This window comes from Colletotrichum lupini, chromosome 7, assembly GCF_023278565.1.
Source record: "Colletotrichum lupini chromosome 7, complete sequence".
Taxonomy (NCBI): Eukaryota; Fungi; Ascomycota; class Sordariomycetes; order Glomerellales; family Glomerellaceae; genus Colletotrichum; species Colletotrichum lupini.
In genome coordinates, this window is record NC_064680.1 from 2,622,557 (window position 1) to 2,649,193 (window position 26,637).

Sequence of the window (26,637 nt, forward strand, 5' to 3'; positions counted from 1 at the left end):
GGTTTCTTTTTATAAAACTAATTATACTACTTACTTTATATAAATAAATCTATTTTTATACTATACTTATAAAAAGGATTTATATACTCGAGAGTATTTAAAAATAATAAGAGCTCGATACTAAATATAAATAACTTATAGTTTATAAACGTAGTATTATTAATATATATATTAAAGTTTTTATTTAGTAATTAGTAAAGTTAATTAATACTATATTATATAAATACGTATTTTAAAAAGCTATTAAAAATAGTACTAAGTTTAGTATATAACGAATTATTAAATATCTAAAATAAGAATTTATGCCCCCCGAACTAATAATAAAGAATATAGTTTAAAAAGAATATTAATAAGCTCTTAATAAAGCGAGGACTAGAATTAACTTTTAATACTAATATAAAAAGTAATAATTTACTTATTTTTAAGCTAAAATATATAATATTTTAAAAATTAATAAAAAGATTATTATATTTAACTTTTTAATTATAGTTAAGTTTAGACTTAACCTTATATAAGGCTAATATATATATAAGACTTTGAATAAATTAATAGCTTTTAAAATATATACGAGGACCTTTAAAAAGATTATATATATATTTAGCTTAGTAACTTAGGACGTATATACTAAATAATTTTTAAGTTAAAAAGGGGCTTATTTTATTTTTATTAAACGCTCTAACTTAGTTAACGACGTAAATAATAAAAGTAATATTATATACTTTTATAATTATATATATTTATAGCGCCCTATAGTATATTCAAAATTAAAATAAGTATTTATAAATTAAAATATTAATAAATTATTAATATAAATATTAAGGAGCTATATAAAAGAAGTCCTTTTTATTATTAAATTAAATAAATAGAAATTACTTTATAATAAGTTTAAAAAAGCTAGTTAGCTAAGGAATAATAGAACCCCTAAAAAACCTAGGCTTTTGAAAGGATCCTCTAACTAACTTATAATAAGCTTATTAATAAACTAAGACGAGGGCTACGTAGTTACTATATTTATAAAAAGTTAGGACTTAAAAATAAACGTACTTTTTAATACTTTTATAAGTAGTACTTACCCCCTTTTTTAAATTATAATAATAAATAGTTATAAAATAATATATTTAATTAATAATAAGAGCTTATTTAAACTTAAGAATTACGTATTATTAGGTAATAAAAACTATATTAAATTAAGAATTATTATACTACTTATTACTATATATAATACTCGTATTATAAAGGGCGTTTTAAATAGACCTAAAAAAAAGGAATTTATAATCTAAAGCTCTAAAACGTTATTTATATTAAGGGATTTTATGTTGATATAGTTTTAGAGACTTTACTAAATAAAAGCGTATTTTAATACTACGGTTTAAATTATATTTTATAATAAAGAACGTTTTATAAAAGTACTATTAAAAAGTAGCTTATTTAAAAAAATAATCTAGTTTTTTTTAAATATAAGCTCTTTTAATCTTATCCTTTTTTTATAAACCTTAAGTATATTTTATAAAGCTTAGTTAGTATTATATTACTTATTAACTATAAAAGATTCCGTTACTTATATTAATATATTTATAAGAGGTTTAATAGCGCACTCTTTTAGTATTTTAAAATAGGTTATTTCGGACTTAATACTCTTTATTAATTACTATATAAGACTTAAAATATACGTATTAAACCTCTATTATAAGTTAAGTATGAAGTATATATATTATTTAAAACTAAAATAGTAGTTTAAAAAAGACTACTTTTAAAAAAAGCCTTATAATTATAATACTATATATACTAAGATCTTTTTTATTTTAAACTATTTCTTAATAAATAATAATATATACTTATAATTTTTAATTAATATAATAAGTAACTTAGGAAGTTCTTTTTAAAACTTAAAATAAAGAAAGAAGTACTTTTTATATTATAAAGCCTCGAGGTAGCGATTTATTATTAAAAAGGGACTTTAATTTATTTTTTTAAAAATAATAATAAGACCGCCCTTTTAATTATAAACGTTAAATATATATATAAAACGTAATATAATAAACTAAGAATCAGAATAGAACTTCTATTTTTATATATAAAAAAAACCATAAATAATACTAAAAAGATAGGTTAACTCGTAATTACTAAAGCTCGTAAAATATATTTTTTTATAAACCTCTTTATAAATTTATAAAACGAAATAGTATTAATAATAATCTTTATTTATAATATTACTTTATAAAAGGCTAATAAAAGAAATTTACTTATTATAATAAAAATTAATTAATAAAAATAGTATTAATATTAATAATAAACGGGTTATTAAGTACGGGATTCTAAATTAGTTACCCCGTATTTTAATAACCTTTATATATATAGTTATTAAGTATATCCTCTTTATAAAAATCGTAAAAGAGGTATATATTAAAAAGAGTTTAAAGTACTTTTCTATCGGTATATAAAATACTTAGTTAAATATATATTAAAAACGTATAACTTATATAGGGTCTAAGTACCCGCACTTAAATAAGTATTTATTATAAAAAATATTAAGTTTAATAAAAAAGTTTTTTATAATCCTATATACGAGGAATAAGCTATTATAAATAAGTAAATAAATTTAGTAATCTAAGAAATATAAAAACTTTTTAATACTAATAATAAGTTAGTTCGAATACTTAGGGAAATAGATTTAGATTTTAAAAATACTAATACTTAAAATAACTTTATAATTAAGGATAGTATTATTATTAAATTTTTAATTATTTAGGATATTGAATAACCGATAGACGTATTTTAAAATATAGTTAATAAGGTTAAAAAGGCTAATATAGTTTTATTATTATTATTAACTTCTAAAATAACCCCCTTATATAAGCTTAGGGATAAAAGTAAAAAAGGGGATATAATAACTAAATTATAAACGGCTTTACGTAATTTATAATCCTCCCTATAAGTACTTATATATATTACGAAGGTTCTTAAATTTTTAATTTTTAATAATTCTTAATAAAACGCTAAAGTACGTAATAAACGAAGTACTAATTATAAAAAAGTAATTTTTAATATTAGAATTAATATTAATAACGAACCTTTATAATAAACCTTTATTATTATATAAAAATAAAACTTATAAAAACCGCCTTATTAAGTACTAAGTAAAGCTTTATTAAGTCCTAGATATTTAAACTAGGCCTATAAACCTCTATAACGCTTCGATAATAATATTTTTATAACGCTCTTATATTTAAATATAAGAAATAGCGATTATTATAACCGTTTTTAAAATTACGTTTTCTCCATTTTTATACTTAATTAATAAAACATATAAAAAGAAGTAGTATAGGATATATAATACTTTATTAAGTAATAAAAAAAGTAGTTTATAAGACCTACTTAGAGCGCTATAGAAGAGTTTAAAAATTATAACTTATTAAAATTAATTTCTAAAGCGTATTAAAAAAGTTTGATAATATTAAATATCTCTTATTATAATTATAAAAGCTACTTAGGGATATTAAAAATATAAAAATATAAAAGTTAAGGAATATTAATATATAAAAAGAAGTTAATTATAATCCTAAATAAGGGATCTTATTTTTATTAAAATAAGTATATATTTATAAGTACGATATTAATAACGAGGTTAATAAAGTAAAAATATATATATATATAAGGGGAGATATATAACTACTTAACCTCTTATAAAATACGTATATTTTAACGCTCGTTATAAAAGTCTTTAGGTTTATAATAATAATAACTACTTAATTTAATTTTAAAATAAACTAATATAATATTATTAACGTATTCTTTAACGTACTTTTTAAGAACGAGAAGTTAGTAATTATTAAACTCCTAAAAGGATATAAGGTTATTAATAAAATAAGTAAACTTTAATACGCTTTATATAGTTTTTAAGACTTATTAATTCTTTAGTTCTAAACTTTTATTTTTATACTCCGTAATATAAATATAATATATAATTATAAAAAGATTTATATTTACTAACTATAAATAAAAAGGTAATATTCGTATTTATATTAATAACTTTATTATTTTATATTATTAAAACGACTAAAAAGCGGCTTAGGGAATTATTAACGGTATAAAAAAATATATTAATTTTAAAAAAAATAAACTAATTAATTTTTTTTTAGAGTATAAATTTTATAAAACCGTACTACTCGTAAAGTTTATTTTATTTACAACGTATATATTAAGTAAGTTACTAAGCGCTTTAATTTTATAGATTTATTATATTTAGTTACTTTTCTTTTTTAAATAGAGTTTTAACTAAACGAGGGGTAAGTAATAAAAGAGGAAATAAAGAGCTATTAAGAAAAGGTTAGGAGTATATTTTATATAATTATTATAAATAGATTAGATATTACTTTTACTTATTCGTAATTATTATAATTCTTAACTAACCTAAACATAACTTATATTAAAATAATTAATTATTATATTTAATATTTCTATATAACGAGATATTTTACGCTTTATTATAGTAATATATTAAGTACATAATTATTATTTTTAATTAGAAATATTAGCTTTATAAATAATAAAATAATACGACGATTATCTTAGGGATATATAATATTCTTTTTTAATAGCCTAATTTAATAAAAATTAGTACGCTAAATGATAATTACGATATTAATTACTAAAACTAAGCTTTTTTATTTTAAAAAAATTATAAAAGAGATTATAGTTTTAAAGCGCCTTTTTAAAGATATTACCCTTAAGTTAAGAAAATTATAGTTAGTTAATTATAATAATTAGTAAACGATTCGACTCGTTATAAAAGAAATAGCTACTTAACCTTACTTTATTAATATATAAAATATATAGTTAAAATAAGAATACGCTAAAGGTAGCTTCGAAGTTATTTATATATTAATAAAAAATATATTAATAAATAAACTTATTAAAAGCTTTTTATAAACTAAGTTCGAATATTTTTATATACTTCTTAACCTTTATAATACGTAAAAAAGCTATTATAAATAACTAAAATAATTAAAAATAATTAATTTAAGCTATATTTAAAAAAACTTAATATTTAAAAATAAATAATAAATAGAACCTAAAGTACGGCCCGGAGGCTTAAAATAAATAAAATAAAAACCTCTTATAACCTAAAAGCCTAAACTCTTAAAATAACCTTATTTTATAAAGTATATATATATATAAATAAAACCCGGGCTTATATTTATTATTTAAACTCTTAGTTTATAAAGTATATAATTACTAAGAATATAATATTATTAAAAAAGAGGGTAAGTATATATATTAAAAAACGCGCTTTATATATTTTAAAGTTTATAAAATTAAGAATAATAAGGGTAATAAGGGAAGTAAGAGTTAGAACGATTATTAAGTTAATAACTTAGGGTATAAAAGTAAATAGCGTAATAAAAAGTTAGTTATAAATAATTATAATAAGTATAAGAGAGGACCGGGGGTATATAAAAAAAAAGTTTTTTATATAAAAGCTAATATAGTTTTTATATATTTTAGTATTATTTTTTATTTAGTTTATAATATTATAAAACTTATTAATATCTTATTAAAACTATAATTAGGAGTACGCTTCTTAATAATAAAAAAGGATAATATATTTATAAAAAAAGAAGTATTATTTATAATAGCCTTAGTAAGGGCCTAGGCTATTAGTTATAAACCGATCGGTATATTAATATATTTTTTAACTAAATAGCTATTAAAATAGTACGTATACTAACTATTACTTTTTATAAAATAATAATTACTATCCTTAGGGTTAGTATATAGTAGTTTTTTTCCGGCTTTATAAGTATAAAAGATCGACTTTAACGGGATTACGCTTTTAAAAGAAATTATATAATATAGTATACTTTTTAACTATATAATATACTTAATATATCCTAAGTACGTACTTAACGTAATATAGTAATTTTAATATAAAAACTACTATTTAATTCGGGATAAGTAAGCTACCCTCTTTAGTAATAGCGCCGGTTAAAAAGGTTAATAATAAAGGTTAGCTATAATAGTTAGCTATAATAATCGGCTATAATAATTAAAAGCGGCCTTCCTTAACTATAAAAGTTCTAAACTTTAATAGTAATATAGAGGTTTTTAAAAAAAAGGGCTAAATAAGTTAATATTTACTACTCTTTAAAGCTTATAAAAGTTCTTTCTATCCTTATTACTTCTAATATTGCCCAAAGCTACTCTCTATTTAAACTAAATAAATCTATTAAACAAATCTATTAAATAAATCTACTAAATAAATCTACTAAACAAATTTACTAAATAAATTTACTAAATAAACCTATTAATATATAAACTACTACCTAAATAGCTAGTTAAATAACTAGTTAAGAAGTTAGCTAGTTAAAATACTACCTCGATAAGAACTTACTCTCTTAGTATATAGTGAGTAATTAGTAAGCTAAAGATGCTTATTAATAAGTCTACCCCTCTCGGGCTAAGTACCCTTAGCTAGCTCGATGCTATAACTATTATAATTAATATAAATATGCCTAAAAATTAATAAAATACCTTTTAATAATATAAAATTTAGCTAAGTAATAGTACGAACGCTGTAAATAGCTAGGCTAATATAGACGTTAAGATTTAGTATATTAATACTAGCTTAGTTATAATAGTTATAATAGACGGGTTAGAGGTATATAGGGTTAAAGTAATAAGCCGGCGCTTTAGATAGCTCCTATAGGACCCCCCGGGTAATAATAATACTTATATAAAAAAATAGATTATATTAGACCTAGCTACTTACGCGGGCTAATATTAAGAGGTCCTATATACGTTAAAGTAAGTAAAGCTCGCCTTATAGGCGGGCGGTAGAAAGTTAGGAGTTTTAGTTAGTAATTAGGTATAGAGCGCATTATACTTAGTTTTCCTTAATACGTAATATACGGTACGGCCCCGGCGGATTACTCCGTCGGGGGGTTAGGGTTAGTATATTAGAGGGCTACTTAAAAATAGGGTATATATTAAATCTCTCGTTTTTTTAAAAAACCTCTCTCTTAAGCTTTTTAAAAACTAAGTATATATTAAATAAGCTTAGAATAATAAAAAGAACTATACTTATTACGGGGGGTATTTTAACTTTTTAATATTCTTTTTTATTTCTTATTACCTTTTTAAAAAGAGCTAGCTTTACGTTTTTAAAATTTTAAAATAATATTAAATATAAATTCCTAAAATAATAAGTATATAATATACCCTTTTTAAAGGGCTTATTATCTAAACTAGTTTTATTTTTATTTTTAAGCTCTAAGGGGAAGATAAGTAAAAGCTCGTTAGAGCTTTTATTATTACTATTTATTTTATTATTACCCTTATTATAACCGTTAAAAAGAGCTTTAAACTTAATAAAGTTCTTAGTATTCTAATTAATAATTTTAATATCTTTTTAATTAAAGAAAGAGAGCTTAGTAACTAAGCCTTAGTAAGTAAATAAGAAGTTATAGAGGGGGGTAATAATTTAAAAAGGCTCGTTAATATTATTACTTATTTAAATTCTTAATAAACTATATAATATATATATAAGAAGTATTATAAAAATTATATAAAACTTATTATTATTTTTAAATATATTAAATATTTATATTTAAAATAAAATTAATAAACGATTTAATAACGTAGGCGCGCGCGCGTAGTAAATAAGGGTATTTATAATAATTACGAAAGGTTAAAAAAAAATTAATAGCTAAGTAACGCTACGAAAATTTAGATATATATAAAGTAGCTAAGTAGCCTCGCTCTTAGTAATTTATATATTAAAAGTAATAAAATACGTACTATTCTAAGTTAGGATTTTATTTATTTTAAATAAAAGGATATATTTATAATAAACGTAGTTTAAAAAACGCGTATCCCTTATATTTTTTCTTTTATTTATATTTAACTAAATTAGGCCTTTATAAGGGTATTTAGAGATTCTATTTTAAATATAATAGCTCCTTAGTAGTAGTAATTAGGGGGTATATTACGTAATAGGGATAGTAATTATACCTTATAAAGTACTTATTACGTACTAAATTACGTATCTATCTTAGATATTATATATATAGACCTTTTCTTTTTATCTATTTCTACTTTAATAGTTAAGCTACTTTTACTATACTCCGTATGCCTATTACTACGTGCCATAACTCGTGACAGTTTGTATATACTATACTAAGTCACTATTTATGAACGATTGACATCAATGGTCTTGAGTTGATTTCAGTCACCTTCTATGGAGTGTGTGCGGTCATACTGTACTTTCGTGCACCTGATGATATCGTAACCTAGATAACCCAAGATGATTGATAAATGTGGACTTTATGAGAAAGATCCCAATACGGACATCTCAAAGGTCAGGCACATGTTTCATTTCTGTCGAAGGCGCACGCGAACTGGCATGCCTTCTTTGGGATGCCCGATGCCGTCTCCAGCCACATATAGCCTTTGTCCCCGGACCATATCTTTCTTGGCTTTAGGCCCTCTGCGCAACATAAAATAATTAGCACAGTATGGCGATGAGGAGATTATTGTGGCTAGTATATAGCCAAACTTACTGGAGAGCATCCCACTCATCCCAGGCCTCTTCAACATCGTACTTCCTCATGATCAAGGCTGCGACCAGCTTGATCTCAACCAGAGCAATCTCTTGACCGATGCAATCCCGAGGACCGCGGGCAAATGCCCTCCAGGCATCCTTCACGGGATGAAGCGGGTCTTCGGCAGGAACAAGCCAGCGGTCCGGAATGAACTGATCAACGTGCGGCCATAGGGACGGGTCATGCTGCATACCCGGGCCGCCATCCCACACAAGAAACCCTTCGGTGGGATACTGCAGACCAGTAGTAGTATCACTGAGATAAAATCCCGGCTCTCCTCCTCGCATGGTGGAGGCAAGTTGATACAGGCGGAGAGTCTCCTTGATCACGGCGTGTGTATACCGAAGGGAGCCGAGGAGCTGAGGTGACTTGCTCAGAATGTCAGCAGCTTGGTCGGGATCTAGACCCAGTACCTCGTCGTGTTCGGTGCGGACCTTGGCCATGCAGTCTGGGTTGTCCTGGAGAACCTTGAACATGAAGCACAGTGCACTGGCAGTTGTCTCATGGCCCGCAACAAGAAAGGTCTTCAGATTGCCCAAGATGGTGTCCATCATGAGTTGGTCGGTAGTTGGGTCAATCGGGCGCCCACCTGCCTCTTCTGCTAAATGCATCAAAGCGAGATTGAGCACCGTCTTCTTCTTGGATGGTTTGAGACCGGTTTCCAGAGATCGTACAATATTGGGTTGAAGCTGGTGTTGAACAATGCGATTGTTACGATCCACGGCTTTGTTCTGCCATGGGAACAAGTAGCCGAAACTGAAGGCTTGTCTTATGCCCATGAGCCTCAACTGGTCAGCAAGTGCCACTCTGAGAGGGCCAGCAGTCGTATTTGTCTGCTCGTGGAGACGCTCATCCCTGGTAAGTATCCATCAGTCCTGACGATCCTCAAACAAGACGAATTAGCTCACTTACAAGACTGCACGGACAATAATGTCAAAAGTAAGAGCCGTCGTCATGTTGCGGAGCTGAAACATGCGACCCCACGATCCATTAGAGCCGGCCTTTTGTTGCAAGTTATCCGCAAAGTCCTTAATCTCTTCGATAAGATCAGGAACCATTGACGAAACATTTCTCGAACTGAAGCCGGGGTTGAACCAGCCTCGGCATTTCTTCCACTCATCGCCTTGAAGGGTAGCGATGTCTAAACCCTTGGTCAGCGGGTTCATGAAGTCGAGGGAGATTTGATGCTTGTCAAGATTCTTCGTCTGGGTGAAATGTGCCGCAACGGTGTTTTTGTACGCAGTCACGATGGGTGCCTTCTACACAGGCCAGAGATCCAGATAAATGACTGGAGGGCAGTGGTCCATTTCCGGAAAGTATCTCTGGTAGTTATTGATGATCCATGGGTGGAAGTTACTAATATTGATGTCTCCTGGATACTCTTTGCGAAACTCAAACATGATGGGAAGATGGCCCATGATCCAAGAGTGAGGCAGCATTGGCTATGTGCGACGGTCAGCTTGATTGATTGGATCCGTAAATGTGGTGCACGTACGATCCCCAACGCTTTTATTTCTTTGAACTTTTTTCTGATAGTATAAGCCTTCCAGCCAATTTTCGTAAGTCCAATCGCTGATAAAACGAGGGCAAGCTTGAAGAGCAGCGACAAGAGCGCCGCCGACGACCACATCGTCGTGAATCCTATCTTTGATTTGAGTCGAAAGGAATAAAGTGCTTTGTAAAAAGGCTTAAGTGGGTAGTTTAGTTCATCTGACAATGATTAGTAATTATTAGTATCCTTATTATAGGGTAGTTAGTTCGAACCGTAGTTAACGAAAAGATTAATTAAACTATATAAATATTTACATAATAAGTGTAAAAAGGAGGTTCTAACTATAAGTTAGGCTAGCTATAATAATCGTAAATAGGGCCCCTAATTAGCCCCTGCGTAGTTAGTTATATACCGCGGTCGAATTAAACTTCTAATTTAATACTAACTTTTTTTTTATTAATTTAATTACTACGGTTAGAGGTATAATTCGACCTCGGGCCCGTTTATTAAGTCGTCTCTTTTTCCCCCTTTTTTTACTTTTTTTATATAACCTATCCCTCTATTTATATAATACCTTTTTTATTACTTACGAATTACTTTAATCCCTTATTTAGTATTACTTTTATAAAAGCGTTTATAAGGTTATTTTTATTATTAATTTAATAAATTTTAAGTATTTCGCGCCTTTTGTATAATTACTTAAGGGCTATAATATTAATTATAAGCCTCTTTTCCTTCGTTATTCCTAATTTAATAAGGTATTTATATAGTAAATAAGAATCGGTATAAATAACTATTAAAATAAGTAAAAAGCTAATTCGATTAGTAATCTTTTTTTAGCGTTATTAAAATCGCGTAAGAGAGGTTAATATTATTAATTATATTATAAACCTCCGACGCTAATATACTTCTTATTACCTACTTATTTTTAATTAATAAGTAGTAAATTATATTATTATATATAGTAAATTCACTCTTACTTATACTCTCGTTAGCTAGGATAATAATATACCCTAATTACGAAATAAAGTTATTATTATTTATAAATAACTTATTAATAAAAACATAGAGCTTATTAATTATAAAGTCGATTAGGTAGTAAATAAGACCTTAATTAAGATTTATTTACTATTACTTAAGCTACTTATTAAGTACCTCGACGTCTCGTTTAGTTAGATTTATAGCTTATACTACCTTAATATAATTAAAAATCGCCTTAGGCTAATAAATATTTATAATATATACCCCTCGCACGAGCTTAGCCTTATATTACTTTTTAACGTTAGTTATATTTAGATTAATAAGGTTAATCTTCTCGCCTTACCCCTTTTATTAAAAAATAATAGTTTCCCCTTTAATTATAAGAATCTCGCTATTAAATACTAGGGGGGTATTTATTATAAAGACCTCTTTTAGCTTCGTTACGAAGCCCGCTTTTTAAAGCTCTTTATCCTCTTTTTTTATAAAGTTAATATTAAATAGGCCTAATATATTATTAATTTATATTTTAACGATCCTAAATTAGTTACCTTCGTACTCCGTAACTAATAAGTACGGGTTATACGTAAAGGTAATTATTAATAGTTAATTAATATAAAAATCGTAGTAAGTAGCCTATTAATAAGTACCTAATTCTACGAGCCTATATAGTAACTTAAGTACTTTAATAATCGTACTTTCTAAGTACTTATTAACTATTTCTTTTAGTAAAGAGGCTAGGATTTTCCTTATAAGCCCTATAGCCGATTAGGTATAGGCCTAGGTAATATTACGGCTCTAAATTTTATATCCCTTTTTCTATAGTAATACTATTAGTACTATTATTAATCGTTAGCTATAGCGCTATATAGTAAGCAATTATATAAGTAGCGTCGCTTTTTTAACGTTACTATACCCCTAAATTATATATTTAAACTTCTTATATAGCTAGGGTGTTCTTTTTTTTTAATTTTATAAACTATTTATAATTTAAATATATAGAGGTTTATATATTTTTTAGGTCGTATAGGATAAATTAATAGACCCCTCGATTGCGAAAAGTATTTATTTCGATAAGATTTAATCCTTTTTACGGCTTTTTCATAGTTATAATTATGCCTTTTTTACGTAGTTTAACTATTAGTTTAAAATCGGCTTTCTTTTTTATTATATAAAAAGTATTAATTACCTCGTTATTAGTAATAAATTACTACGTTAGGGCTTGCTATTATAGTCTTTTGCGACGTCTTGTTAGTAATATTAATACCTTTTTAATAATTTCCTTTTTTTCGTTATTTATTAATATTATTATAATAATTTCGTTAAGGATAATTTCTTATGCCTTTACTACGGGTTATATAGTTTCCTTTAGTTCTTTCTTTTTTTATAAGTTAGAAATTACTTTATTAGGATCTATATAATACGGTCTAACTACCGTAATTAATACTTTAAGTAGCTAGTCGTAATCTCTCGTAATTATATAAGAGCGCTCGTTAACGGAAATTAACTTATATAGCCTAGCTTATTATTAAGTAATTTCGCACTATACTCGTATATCCGAATTTAGTAATATATTTAAATTACCCCTTATATCGGGCTTATTATACGTAATAATTACTTTATTAACTTATTTTTTTATACTTACTTTGCGCAGTACCTATATTATTTTTTTAATTACTTAGGCTTATTAGCTTATACTTAGCGACGGTAATAAGGCTAAGGTCGTTTTTAAATATGCTCTAAATACTAATAGCGTTAGTATGAGTCCGTTAGGCCCTATAGTATTATTATAGTATTTAAGTACTATTTAAAGGTATTTATCGTCGGTAGAATCCGGATTCTTTTTTTAATAATTCTAAACGCCCTTTTTAACTACTAATATACCCTTTTTACTTTTTTAATATTATAGTGCGTTTTAATAAGTACGACTTTTAGTTATATACCGTAGGCCGTCGTATTATTCCTAAATTTTACTAACTTAAAGCTAGTATTAGCGTCGGTTTTAATACTATCTAGCGGTCCTTAGTATATATTAATCTAGTTTTTTCGTAGGGCTACCTATACTATTTTTATTTATAAATCCCGGAGGAATTGCCCTATTTAGAAAGATATAGCTACGTTAATTATATATAGTACTAGCTAACTATTCAAATAAAAAATATCGATAACGATTTCTTAGTTAAAATTAAGCTTATTACGTAATTTAAATTTAAATCTACGTAGGCTTTGCATATTTATTTAGTATTAATAATATACTTTTATTAACTACTCTAGTACCCCTATTTTAATATTATTATTACCTAATTATTTTAAGAGGTTATATAGCTTCGTAACTAACGGGTACTCGAATCTCTAGTATAGTTTTCTAAGCTCACTTTTCGTTAAGTAATTAATTAACTTCGTATTATTAATAAGCTTTATAAACGTATACCCCTATTATCGTTTAACTATTTCGAAGTACTTATTATTAAAGATTTTGTTCCTTATATTATTAAATATAATACTCAGTTAATCTATATCTTTTAGATATAAGAGAAATGGGGTATTAATAGGTAAAATATAAAAAGTTATTATTCCGAAGTACGTCTCTATTTTTATTATACCTAGGGCGACGATTTCCTTACCTAGACCGAAACTAATCTTTATAATACTTATTATTAATATATTAAGCGTTATTAGTGCGATCTTTTATAGTACTTAGAATTACCCTTTTTCTTTAGTTAATTATTATAATACCCTAGTATTTAAAATAAGTTTATAAAAATTATTTAGGCCGTACTTTTTATTTACGTAAAATGTTTATATAAGCTTAGTATTTAAGGGATCTAGGTAATATAAAAAAGACCCCTCTAGCTACCCCTAGATTTACTTAGTACTATATTCTTTTTTTTTAAATATTAAGAGAGATAGTATTTTTTTTTTAATTATTAAGAGAATAGGCTTCGGCCTTATTAAATTCGCCCTTTTAGCCGCCTCTATATCTATTATTTAAAGGACCTTCTCTTACTATCCGTAAATAAAAGCCTACTTATCAAGAGCTTTTATTACTTTTTATTCGTTTAGCTTTATATATCCTTTAGAAGCTAACGGGGCAAAAAAAGAGTAATTAATATTATTAATTTCGTTATAATTTAATTCGTTAATATAGGGGGTAAGATCTTTTTTATTTTTTAAATTTTTTATAGGGGGTATATATTTTAGGCCGCTATTTTAGCTATTATTACTAAGTTCTATACCCCCAGATCTACTCTTATATATAATAAGGAATTAGTTAAACTAACGAGGGCTAGTTTTATTATTTACTACCCTCGACTTTTTATATTATTTATATAATTTAGTACGCTCTTTTTCAGAGTAGTTACTTAATTAATATTTATCCTTTTTATAAATATAGTATTACCTCTTTTATTACCCTACCCATAAGTTAAATCTTTATTTATTTAACGAATCTAAGTATCTTTATTAATAATTACCGTATCTAGCCTCTTTTTTTTTTTATTATACGTTCGATCGACTTAATATTATTAATAAGGGCCGTTATATATTTAAAAATAAGTTTAGCGTAGTATTTTTATTTTAATATTAAAGCTAGATCTTAGTTTTAAATAGAGCGTTTTATAATTTTTAAGTACTTAGTATAGGGTTATTTTTATCTCTAATATACGCTAAACTATAGTATAGAAATATTTAACTTTTTACTTATTTATCCCCTTATTTAGCTAGGTTTTTATTAGCTTATTGATTTAATTAATAAGCTCTTTAAGGATCTCTACTTACGATTTACCCTCTATTATCTTAGTTATAAATATAAAAGAAATCGCTCGTAGCTTAGATAGGAGCTTTAAGTTCTTATTATAAGTCTCGAAGCGGCTTTAGATTACGTTAATTATATTAAAAAAGTCGTTTTAATTAAGATTACGTACCGCTTCGTAATAATAATTAAAAGCTTTGTTTATAAGTACGATATTAATTACTAAATAGTACTAATATTCCCTAATTCTAACTTTTTTATAATAATCGTAAAATATCGTTAGGGTTTCTTATAAGACCTTATACTTCCCCCTAAAGTATAATTTTTTTCAAGAAGATCTTTTTAAGGTTTATAAATTATTTCGTATTTATTATTAAACTTTTAGTATTTATATACGATCCCTACGTCGCTACGTATTATTAATAACTTTAAGTCGTTTACCTCTTTTTTTATTAACTAATCGGCGCTAAATTTCGTATTAATAATAATAACGAGTTATAAATTAAAATAAGTAGAATTATTAATTATCGTACTTCTAGTACTATATTTTGCCCTAGTATATCCTTTTATAATAATAAATTTCCGTTAGTAATTATAGAGAGGAAGTCTAGGTCGTTTACCTTTTTTTTTAAATTTATTAAAATAATTATACGCTTTATCGACCTATACTTAGTTCTATAATACGAATTCCTCTTTTATAATTATTACTACTAATATTTCGTATAGCTCTTATAATTATAATTACGTTAATAATACCCCTTGCTTATAAAGGAATTTATTAACTATTTTTATAATTCCTAGGCTTACGCTCGCGAACTATTCGTTTAGTTAATAACTAAGGTCGTTTACGATTTTATAAAATAAGGGTTACCCCTATAGCCCCTTTTTTTTATAAACCTTAGTTAAATAAATTAATATTACGTTAATTTACTTATTATTAAGCTAATTTATAATTCTATATATCTACGTCCCTTAATAATCCGGGTTAATATTTACCTATTTATAAGGGATTAGGATTCTATTTAAAATCGGGTTTTATCCTCTTTTTTTTTATTCTAACTTACTAAGGGTCGTACTCTAGCTTATACTTATATTAGCGGTTATTAGCGTATTTAATTTTAATAAGGATATATTTAATCTATATACTAGTCGTAATAAATCCGTACTTTTATTACTTAACGAATTTATTAGGGTTTAAGAAATTCCCGCTTTTTCTTACCGTTTCGCTATTACTCTCGTTTTTATTATTTTTAGTAATTATTATTACTTTTTTAAATTACTAACTATTATATTTACTAAGATCCTCTTTTTTGTTTAGTATAAAAAAATAAGTTTTAATAATTCCTTTTTATAATAATAATAGTAAACGTTTATATTATTATAAGAAGATATAGTAATTAGTCTCGGGATTTTTATTAGTTACCGATTTCCGCTATCCCGTATACTTCTAGCCTCTTAAGCCTCGTATTTTTTATAATTTTTAAATAGCTTCCTTCCTCGACCTACTTCTTTTAGGGTAGTATTTTATAAAAATAGTTAAAAGTAAACGCCGGGCGGCTCGTAAAAGGGCTATATAAGCTATTAAGAACTATATAAGCCGTTAAGTATAGTTAACGAAGTTAAGCCCTCTTTTTTATAAAATCGTAGATTTTAAGGACTTATTAAAAATGCTTATTTATTACTTATACGTAATAGGGTTAGATACTTTAGAGATTTTATTTTTTATAGCCTCTTAATACCCTATTTTATATTTTTTAAGTAGTCTTTTTTATAGCTTAATTACGGTTAAATAATTATTACTTATTAGCAATCCCTTTTATTACTTAGTTAATTTTTTAAAATTAGTAGTTTTGCGCTAGGAGCTAATATAAAAAAAAGCCCTTTAATAGCCCTCTAAAAGATTCTTTTCTTTTCTCTTTAGATCCTCGTTTTTTTAGCCTTTTTTTAAGCTAATAATAACTTTAATAAGAGGTTATAAAACTATTTTAAAATAGCTACTTTCTTTTTAAGTTAATTTCTAAGATCCGTAATACTTTTAACTTAATATTATTAAGATCTTTAAATTCCCTCTTCTCTTATTAAACCGTCCCTTATATTATATTCTTAAGTAATACCCGGGGGGTAGTTAAGGGAACTATAAAGAAGTTATTTAGATTGCGGGCTTAAGGTTATATTTATAAGATCTTTATAATAATAGACTTTTTTATATACTATAGATTTCTTAGCTTAATAACTTTTATAAGGTTACCTTTATTACTAAGTAAGAATATTTATATTTAAAAATTCCTTTTTTTAATTACGTAGTACTCTTTTATATTATATTATTAAACTCGTTTATTACGCTAATTAATTAAATAGGTAGTCGTTATATAGGTATTTTTTTTATTAATTTAACTAATTAATTTTTAATTATAGGCTAGTTATAAAAAGGTTATTTAGTAAAAAAGCTACTCGGGGCAATAGTAAAAGGCTAGTTACTTAAGTAGTTTTATTAATTAACGTAGTTTAATATAGTAAACGTCGACCTTTTATAAGTAATAAAGGGCTATAATTACTTAATTCCGTATAGTATTTAAAAATCGCCTCCTTTTTTATTTATTTTTATAAAGTTAATTAGTATAAATTTCTTATTTTATGTGGTATTAAGAAGTCGTCTCTTTTATATAATAAGATACCTTACTAATCTACGATAATAGAATTTAATTACTAATTAGTATTAATATCCTTATTATAGAGTAGTTAGTTCGAACCGTAGTTAATAAAAAGATTAATTAAACTATATAAATATCTGCGTAGTAAGTATAAAAAGGAGGTTCTAATTATAAGTTAGGCTAGTTATAATAATCGTAAATAGGGCCCCTAATTGGCCCCTGCGCAGTCGGCTATATGCCGCGGTCGAATTGGACTTTTAATCCGATAGTAATAGTCTATCCCCCCTTCGTGCAGAACCTGAGCGTGGAGTATATATATGCCTTCTTTCTTAGTACTTACCGAGCGCCTCCTGCCTCACGGGGCGTCCCAAAAGGGCAACATGTTTATATGCCCATTTGGGATCACGCCGTAAATCCAGGCGTTTGGAGATTGGTTCGTTCGATGGAGGTATCGAGTCAGGTTCTCCCTGTGCCGTTCTTTATAGTTTGTGCCCATGCCTCGAAGCCGCCAATTGTGGGGAGTATAGCTGGAGATCAACAGTTAATGCTTGCAGAATATCTTCTTCGACGTTCCGAATCAGATATCGAACAAACGGCATCTTCTGCTTGCAATTACCATGTAAGTATGGTAACGAAAATACACTTGGCCAGGTGAGCTAGGTTCTATGCCTTCCGGCGCTGACTGATATGTTGGCTTACCTCATCGTCCGCAACATCGACTGTCAGTATGATACGATGTTTCGTTTATCGATAAAGCTTCTGCAATCATGAACCTTATACCCTGCGGCAGTCTAGTTGCCGCACTTGAATCCTCAGACTTCTTTCAATGAGCTTTCGAAATGGTATACTGCATCATGTCCAAAATTCTTAGAATTGATCAAACTGATGACTCAATGTTGGAAGTTGCCACTTTGAACCATGAATAGGGCTATCATTTTAATTACATCTACCATCCAACATAATATTTATAGAATGAAAGGCAAACTTGTCCATCGCTGTGCGAAAGTGGGTGTCTCCAAAACTAGCATTTTCAGCCCATCGTGTTTGCCAGAACAGCAGCTTGCTTTATGCCCATCGACTTTCTGATACCTATTAGTTGCTCGACTGCCCAAGATCGTACATTTGGTACATTTAGTTCTTCTTGGGAGACGATGTGCAACGGCCAGATCATGGAAGGTGCTCCTAGGATAGTTGTTAGCTTCATTTGCATAGTGCAGGGATTTTCGATATGATGTTGGTACTGACGTGGGGTACCAGATAGACTGGGTGTAGATGTACATATATCAGCAGAAAGACTGTGGATAACCGAGATGCTGTGGAACCGCATTATCTCTTTGAGTTCGTTGTTCTCGGAGCTCTGTTTGTCGACATGGTTGAGAATAATACGGTTTGTCACTATCGTCAACGACCGCCAGTTGTTCCAGACTTGTGCTCCCCAAACACTGTTATACACATGTTCTCTCCCGTTGAAGTTATTTTCTTTCTTGGATGCATCTGCTTCAATCTCGTGGAACTTCCGATCAGATTGCGAGGATTTTGACGCCCAGGCGTTGAGATCACTGTCAATGTCCACCGCTATCCGGTAGATTGCGTTGGCGTCTGTTATTTGTTGTGTGTTCATGGCTGCAGAAAGGTTGACGAGCCTAAAGCCTAGTACTGCTAAGGACCCTGGACGTAGACTATTGTACTGTGTTCCTCGGCGGCTGGCTTCGAATTGCATGGTTATCTCCACAAGGGCAGGGGGTACGGGAACACCTCGATGCATACAGGCTTGGAGCTGCGGGCAACCGGCTCAGTAGGGTCCGCTCAATGACTTTACGTTTGGACTTACAATTTGCTGTCTGAATTGTATGTAGAGCTGTATTCCAAGCTCTCTGGTGAATTGGCCCTTGCCGCGAAGGTGCAATAGGGCTGTTGCGCCCTCAATATGCGCCGTCCACGCATGGCTATCATTCCAGCTTTCGAACATTATCGTCTGCTCAAGTTAGTCGTGGCTATTGAAGGAGAAGGGGTTTCAACCGTACAACAAATAGCCCAAGGAGAAGAATTGCCATGAGAGTTGTATCTGCTGTGGCTTGATCAGGGTCATACAGAGCCACATTAGTAGCTTTTAGTGCTTGTCCATACCGCTCCTTGGCCCGCAGCACTATTTTGGGGGCATTAGAGATATTTGAGATAGCAGCCATGCCGACTGCTTGGATGCTATGTCGGACTAGGTTGTTAGGAGATTCTTCGTGATATGTCTTGGCAAGCCATGATTGGTACGAGTCACAGAACGGTGGTCCAGTAGTGGTGTAGTGGGTGAAGAAAAAGGTGGCCGCCCTATCTTCAATGTTGAGGCACAACGCGTAGTTGATTGGCAGATTCCTCGGCTTTGACGAGCTGCCAGCTTCACCTCCAATCTTCTTCCTGATTCGTTGGCGCTCGTCCCGAAAGACAAGGTCTGTCAAGTTCCGATAGCCGGGACAAGGCTTCTGTCCTTTCTCGCACTTGAGACATCCCGGTTTGCGTTGATCGCACTTTTTCCAAAGCATGTTAGAAGTAGAACTTACAAGCACAAGGAGGAGGTCATCGGGTTTCAAAAACACGTGCCTTGACTTTGCGTTGACGGCATCGCTGGCAACCCTTACTCAGCGCGCCATAGTAAACCATGCTGCGGTGAAGGACTTCGGCTCAAGAAGACAACTCCGGGTCCGGCTCCCGGGTCTAAGGTAAGGTAAGATGAGAGGGCCTCCAGGCATGCAAACACCCTTGTGTCAGCTTCGTCAACTACCAACGAAAAGAGCGTTCCAGCCGAGGGGGTTGACTGAACTAAATGTCAGAAATTCCGTCGGCGGTTGCTGTCAGGCTCGATTTTCAAGGGGATCGGACACGGACACGGGATTCTGAAGGATTCGAGACGGCTTACAAGCCACCAAAAGGTCATCGACCGGCAGCGGGTCGGCGGGGACAGCATCAGCTTCGCAGTCGTCGCCCTGATCGGGATTAGTGTGAGGTCTTTTGGGGTCGTTGATTGGCTCTGCTGTACTTGGTTATCCCTCTTTGGAAAGATGTTGGTGGGCCGTTCTCGGTAGCCTTTCGCCAATCATGGCAGACTTTGGTGCTCGTTCGTCAAACGCCCTCCTCAGATGTTGAGTTCGGCTTGAGCGCATGTGAGTTATAAAGATCAGGCTGGCCACATCAAATTTCCGCTGTTTATTTTGTGGAAAACACTGTCATATTATGTAGAAGCATATATAAACGTCTGATTCTATTTCTTTATAAATAATACCAGCTTTGGAGAATTCGCCACCAAAATTTAGAGACAATGGCCGACGTCGCAACCGTCCCAACTCCAGCCCCGGTTGAGAAAACCTTCCGTGCCTACACAAAGGAGCAAGGCGCTACTTACGCCAAAGGCAGGCTGGGCTACGACCAAAGGATCTACAACTACATTTACGACCACCACGTCTCAACAGGCGGCCAAACAGACTCCCTTCTCGACATCGGCTGCGGCCCCGGCACCGTTGCCCGTGAGCTCAGCCCGCGCTTTACACGGACCATCGCCCTGGACCCGAGCGTGGGCATGATCGACGCTGCCCGAGCCCTGGGCGGGGTCACATCGGCCCCGGAGCCGATCCGCTTCGAGGTCTCCACCGCGGAGGAGCTCGGGTCCAACCTCTCCCCGCCCGTCGCCGACGCCAGCGTCGACCTCATCACAGCCGCTACCGCGGCGCACTGGTTCGATATGCCCGGCTTCTGGGCTGCCGCTGCCCGCGTGCTCAAGCCGGGCGGTTCCGTCGCCATCTGGACGAGCAGCTCAAAGTACATTCACCCATCCATGCCCAACGCCGCGAGCATGCAGCAGATCCTACAAGATTTCCGTGACGAGTATATCCAGCCGTACATGACTCCGGGTAACCTCATAGCGGAGAAGATGTACGAGACGCTACCGATGCCATGGGACCTCGAAACGCCGGTGGCGGAATTCGAAGAGAGCGCTTTCCTGCGCAAAGACTGGAACAAGGACGGCACAGTCGGACCAGACGGGGAGTTCTTCTTGGGTCAGCAGAAGCTGGGTCTAGATCACGTCGAAAAGTTCCTAGAGACGGTCAGCCCGGTGACGCGGTGGCGTGAGGCGCACCCCGATGATGTCGGAACGGATCGTGATGTAGTCAAGATGGCCGTTGGGAAAATCGCAAGTTTGCTCCACGAAGCAGGGATGGAGCCAGGGAAAGAAATCATCACCACTGGCGTTGCAGGGGCTCTAATCATGGTCAAAAAGAAGGAATAAAGCGGATTTGAGGAGGCGCGTAGAGGGTCCAGTCTCATCCAAGTCCGAGGTTCTGGGCCCGTCTGCGGGGCATGTGAATCATTGGTCAAATCGCGATGCGGCAAGCAGGCCATTCAGCGTTTACGCGGTTTACCTAAACCCCTGGATCGGTGGAGCAAACGGGCTTGTTTTCTCAAATGAGGGGGGCCAAACGTTTGGATGACATTCGGTGATGCCAAGTGTTTGCTTGATTGTTTGTTTGCCGAATGATAGACAGCCGGCTCTTTGTTAATTGGCTGATTTGGGACTTGTGCGAGAGTGGATCTCTTTGGCTGCCCGATTTGGACGCTTTCGTGTTGGTTCCAACAAGCAGCATTCCTTCGGACGCTGAACCCGCTTGTACCGCTTCTAGAACTATTTAATCCTTCGATAATCATCCCGGACTTAGTCGGCGAAAGAGGAGTACTTATGCCCCTCCCATCAGGCTGGCGCGCCTCGCAAAAAAACAACAAAAATGTTCTCCAACTTCCTTCCTGCACAAGCGCGCAGTTCTCGATCTCAAACTCCACTAGCAATCATGACCCAAAAGCCGAATGTGGGCTCCACCACATCTGCCGCCCGAAGAAGCGTCATGGCGATGGACACTGGCCGGATTGATTGGAAGGAGGCTTTTCTGTTCTTCTACTGGGATGCGAAGAAACTCCGCACTCGCCCCAAGGAGGGCCACATTATCGATAGGTTGATTGTCGAGTTCTTCCAGCAAACGAGGCCGTCCATGGCGGATGAGGGCCCTGTTCTCAATTGGGATATGACCCTATTCAGACTTATGAATGCGCTACGCAGACAGCTCGGTAGGCAGAATTCGGTGTTATTTTCGACATGTACTCCTGCTGACATACGGTAGGTTTTGACACAACATCCGAGGTCACTCCTTCAACATACCTTTTTCTCGGCCAAATCGATCCTCGGGACGCTTGGAACCGACCGCCGTTTGTAGACTGGGTGCGCCTGGAAACTGAAACCCAACTTCTTTTCACCTACGCGAACAACACCATTACCCGCTTCCTCGATCACCTAGTCGTTGAAGCGTACGGGCGACAACACGCGCCATGGACGTTGTACAACCCGTATCTCAAAACGTTCCAAGAAGCCCATGACATTGAAAATTGGAGCGTTCCATTACCATTCGGATATGCTGCTGAGATGCTCTCGCACATCTCATGGCCAGAGGGTCCCCAGATCGCGGAAAGCGCTGGGCTAGTGCATTCCCAGAGCCACGAGATCCGTTTCGGCATCTCCGTCGGACCGACCCACCGCTCAGCCATACTTGCCTTCCCCACTGAAGAGCTAACGAACACACGGATAATGAATTTGACAAAGCGCTACTATACGGCTATGCTCCTCTGGGTGGGTGAGATGATCACGGGAGGGGCTATTGAATCGCTCCCCGGCCTGCTGAATGACCAGTTCAAGGGCTGGTTGAAGGCGAATGACGACGAAGACAACGATGAGTCTCTGGCTGTGTCCAAGAGCCTTTGGGAAGCATACAGGAAGGTCGGCTTGCAACCATTGCATGGCGATGTGATCAGTGCCTCTAGCGGTTCATCGGGCCGCCCGTGGACTGATGGAATCTCTGAAAGTTTTGTCGAGGCGAAGAAGCCGGCTAGGAGTAGTTACTTTCAAGCTAATTAGCTGGGACGGTCCGTAATGTACATAATGCAGGTTCTTGTATATAGCTTCAAGCGGTGGCATGAAGAAAGCTCACAGGGGAAGTTCAGAGAAGGCAAGCACTGGAAACAACTACGAAGTAAGCCCTAAAGGACGCCCGTAATTACTTTTAAGAAAACTATTGAGTTTCATGCAGATGTCATCGAATTGTGAGTCTCGTTCTCTGCTGTGATTGAATTGAAGCGCATAACATAGTCTACCTTAGTTAGTGTTACCGAGGTTATTTGTACAGATCAATCGATTAGTCGAGACTTGGAAGGAGGTAGTGCGTCATCCAAGATCTCAATATTGTGAGCTAGGGAATCTCTGCTCCCATATTTCAGTCCCGTATGACAGATTTCAAGTAAACATTCAATGGCCCCTTTTCCCACAGAGTATAAATCTTTTGAGTCTCCATCCAAGCCTTGCTCTCCTCCGCCAGAACCAGGTCAAAGCTCCAAAGCAATCTCGCTAGCATGATCCGCATCTCTACGTACGCGAGGCTATCATGCCATATTAGCAGGTAGACAAAGTTGAGGAAACTCTGGAGGCACTCACTTTCGTCCCAAGCAACTTCGAGGTCCAATGTGGAACGGCTGTAACGCCTCTCTGCGATCAGAAGCATACTCCGGGTCACCCAGGAATCTCTCCGGGTGGAAGAGGAAGGGGTTCTTGAAGTTGGCCTCGTTGTGGTACATGGCCCACTGATGGACGGCAACAGTCGTCTACGAAGGTGAGGGATCTCGCATTAGCTGGGATACTCCGACAAGAGAACGGAACGAACCCCCGGCCCCCCTCGGCAGAGGACAGCATATAACGAAAAACTCACCTTCTCTGGGAGAAACTCCCCGCGAATCATAGCTCCGCCTTCGGGCACCGTCCTGGGAAGACCAGTCGGCACAGGCGGATACAACCGCAGCGCTTCATCCAGGCACGCGAGAATGTACGTCAGCTTATTCACAGACTTGAGATCGACGTCCGACTCCTTTTCAAACGTCGTTCTGACTTCGTTCACCAGCTTCTGCATCTTTTCGGGGTTCTTCAAGAGGAGATACGTCACCCCCGAAAGCAGCGTCGCCGTAGTCTCGGAGCCCGCAATGATAATGATGCTCGCGTTGCCCTCGAGCTGTTGCAACGAAAGATTCTGCGTCCATGTTATCATCTGATACAAAATATGATGGGAAAGGAACTAGACTCACCCACTCCTCCCTCTTCTTCAACAGCCCCTCCATCAAGTCCGCCCTCGGCCCTTCCCTCTCCGCCAACGCAATCCTCCTCTTCAACTTATCCATCGTCATAGCCTGATGCTCAAGCCGCCTGTTCCTCATTGCCTTGGTCGACATCACCGCCGTGATGAACCGGCTCAGTACCGAAAAGTGGTTCGCCGTCTGCAGTGCGACGCCCAGCCGGATCATTTGGAAGATCGTCCTCACCCAGGGATGTAGGTCCCCTCCCTCCAAACACCCAAACGGTTCCCCAAAGGCCAGGTCTCCGATGATGTCAAAGGTGCAGTAGTTGTACCAGAGCGTCAGGTTCACCGGCTCCCCGAGATCTGCCGTTCCCTTTTCACCAAGGTCCATCGCGGAAGAATCCCCGTCGCCCTCTTCATCTCGGTACGCCTTCTGAACCGGAACATCTGCTAACTCTCGCAGCTTAGCGATAAAGATGTCAACATACTTCATGATCACGGGCTGCTGATCCCTCAAACTCCGATCGCTGAACCCGTGACTCAAAGTCCTCCTTAGCATAGCGTGTTCCGGGCCAGGTGCCGTGATGATATCCCTTGGCAGGTCCGCAATCGGCCTGTAAAACGTCTCCGACTTCTCAAACTCGAGCGGCGCCTGGCCGCCGCTTGCAACGCTCCCGGCACGGTGACCCATGATCTCCTTCCACGCTGCGGGGTCCGCGTACGCCAGCTCATCCGGGGCGATACGCACCACGTCGCCATACTTTCTGTGGAGGTCAAGCATGTCGAAAGAGAGAGTGCCGCACCAGAGCCGGTAGCAGAATGTTGCGCGGGTTGCGCGCATGAGGATTGGGCCGGGAAAGCGGCGGAGGGGGTGGAAGAAGAGGTTATAGATGATGTACGAGACGATGTAAAGTATGGTCTGTCCAGCGTCAGGAAAAGGAACTTGGAGAAAGCTCTTATTCTCGATAGAGTTACAAAGCTTGTCAATACAAGAGCACAATACTTACGAAGGCGAAGCCAAGGCACGAAGCCTGGACCATGATGTTGATGATGGCCATGCTCCTAAAGCGGCACTTCGAATCAAGTCGGTTCAGGGCGGAAGATAGACACTTAAATTGAGAGCAGAGCAAATGATCCGTATACTTACGAGACAACCTCAGATATTAAAGCTTCCGGACGAGCAAAACTTCATGTAGACTTTCTCATTCGCAGCGCACCACCCATCCATGAGCCCAACCAGCTCAGCCTGGATAAGTTCGTCATGCCGAGTACGAATCCCTGAACCGAAGCCATCGTGCAACGTTTCAATGGACGAGAATATCTTGGCCATAGCTTGAGAAATTATCGTGGTCCTGAAGAGCAAATCAGACGAAAAAAGGGGGCACGAACCTTGCCGCAGTCAACGTCGTGAGGGGTCCGGCAAGCGACCACACCACTGGGACCGGGGAGAGCTGTCTATTCCTGCCGGTTTGTTTCAGACGGTAGTCCCGGGTTGAAGTTGCCATCGGCTTGTCTCTACAGTCCGAGATACGAGGGCTGGCGAATCGGTTGCCGTGCCGAACGAATGCGAACACGCAGAGAATCATGTCGTTGACGATGGCCGTTCAGATGCCAAGTACCCTCTCCGCGTCGCCAGCTTCTAGAGCCCAGTCACTTTGTAGTCACGGCGAAAATTATATAAGCGCGACTCACAATCATAGTGGAAGATGAAGGTTAAAGGACTATGGGATAGACCTGAATGGGCCAAAGCCGTTGTGGCGAGGCAGATCACGCAACCTGGAAGGCTCCATGGTCTGCCTTTCCCTCAAATACGTTTGTGATGGGGTACACATATCCCAATAATTCAGCAAATTTTATCTTCGGACAGGCAATCAAGAGAAGCTATGTGACCTGCTCCAAGACCGGCGTACTTTTTGAAAGTCTTTCCAAAGGCTCTGGGTTCGATTCGCATATTTTCCCCCTCTTCATGTTTCTCCCACCTACCAGCAAAAGCAAACCTCCTACGTCCTTGGGCCCC

At 34.4% G+C, this 26,637-nt stretch overlaps 5 protein-coding genes across 5 annotated transcripts; 2 read left to right on the forward strand and 3 right to left on the reverse strand.

The window, feature by feature from the left end:
- Positions 1-8,234: 8,234 nt before the first annotated feature.
- CLUP02_13823 (VerA protein) lies at positions 8,235-10,018 on the reverse strand (the record flags this gene model as incomplete). The annotated part of the gene is made up of 5 exons (XM_049292760.1): positions 8,235-8,288; positions 8,392-8,485; positions 8,559-9,455; positions 9,513-9,805; positions 9,866-10,018. 5 exons carry the CDS (start codon positions 10,016-10,018, stop codon positions 8,235-8,237), a joined length of 1,491 nt encoding a protein of 496 aa, XP_049149906.1.
- An 8,484-nt stretch (positions 10,019-18,502) lies between these two features.
- CLUP02_13824 (uncharacterized protein) lies at positions 18,503-20,006 on the reverse strand (the record flags this gene model as incomplete). The annotated part of the gene is made up of 4 exons (XM_049292761.1): positions 18,503-18,654; positions 18,718-19,249; positions 19,304-19,447; positions 19,497-20,006. The coding sequence occupies 4 exons, from the start codon at positions 20,004-20,006 to the stop codon at positions 18,503-18,505; spliced, it is 1,338 nt and encodes a 445-aa protein (XP_049149907.1).
- A 773-nt stretch (positions 20,007-20,779) lies between these two features.
- On the forward strand, positions 20,780-21,745 carry CLUP02_13825 (methyltransferase domain-containing protein; the record flags this gene model as incomplete). Its single annotated transcript, XM_049292762.1, has 1 exon — positions 20,780-21,745. One exon carries the CDS (start codon positions 20,780-20,782, stop codon positions 21,743-21,745), a length of 966 nt encoding a protein of 321 aa, XP_049149908.1.
- Positions 21,746-22,301: 556 nt separating this feature from the next.
- Positions 22,302-23,416, forward strand: CLUP02_13826 (uncharacterized protein; the record flags this gene model as incomplete). The annotated part of the gene is made up of 2 exons (XM_049292763.1): positions 22,302-22,575; positions 22,629-23,416. The coding sequence occupies 2 exons, from the start codon at positions 22,302-22,304 to the stop codon at positions 23,414-23,416; spliced, it is 1,062 nt and encodes a 353-aa protein (XP_049149909.1).
- A 464-nt stretch (positions 23,417-23,880) lies between these two features.
- Positions 23,881-25,678, reverse strand: CLUP02_13827 (cytochrome P450; the record flags this gene model as incomplete). The annotated part of the gene is made up of 5 exons (XM_049292764.1): positions 23,881-23,920; positions 23,990-24,156; positions 24,261-24,557; positions 24,631-25,539; positions 25,628-25,678. 5 exons carry the CDS (start codon positions 25,676-25,678, stop codon positions 23,881-23,883), a joined length of 1,464 nt encoding a protein of 487 aa, XP_049149910.1.
- Between the last annotated feature and the right edge of the window lie 959 nt (positions 25,679-26,637).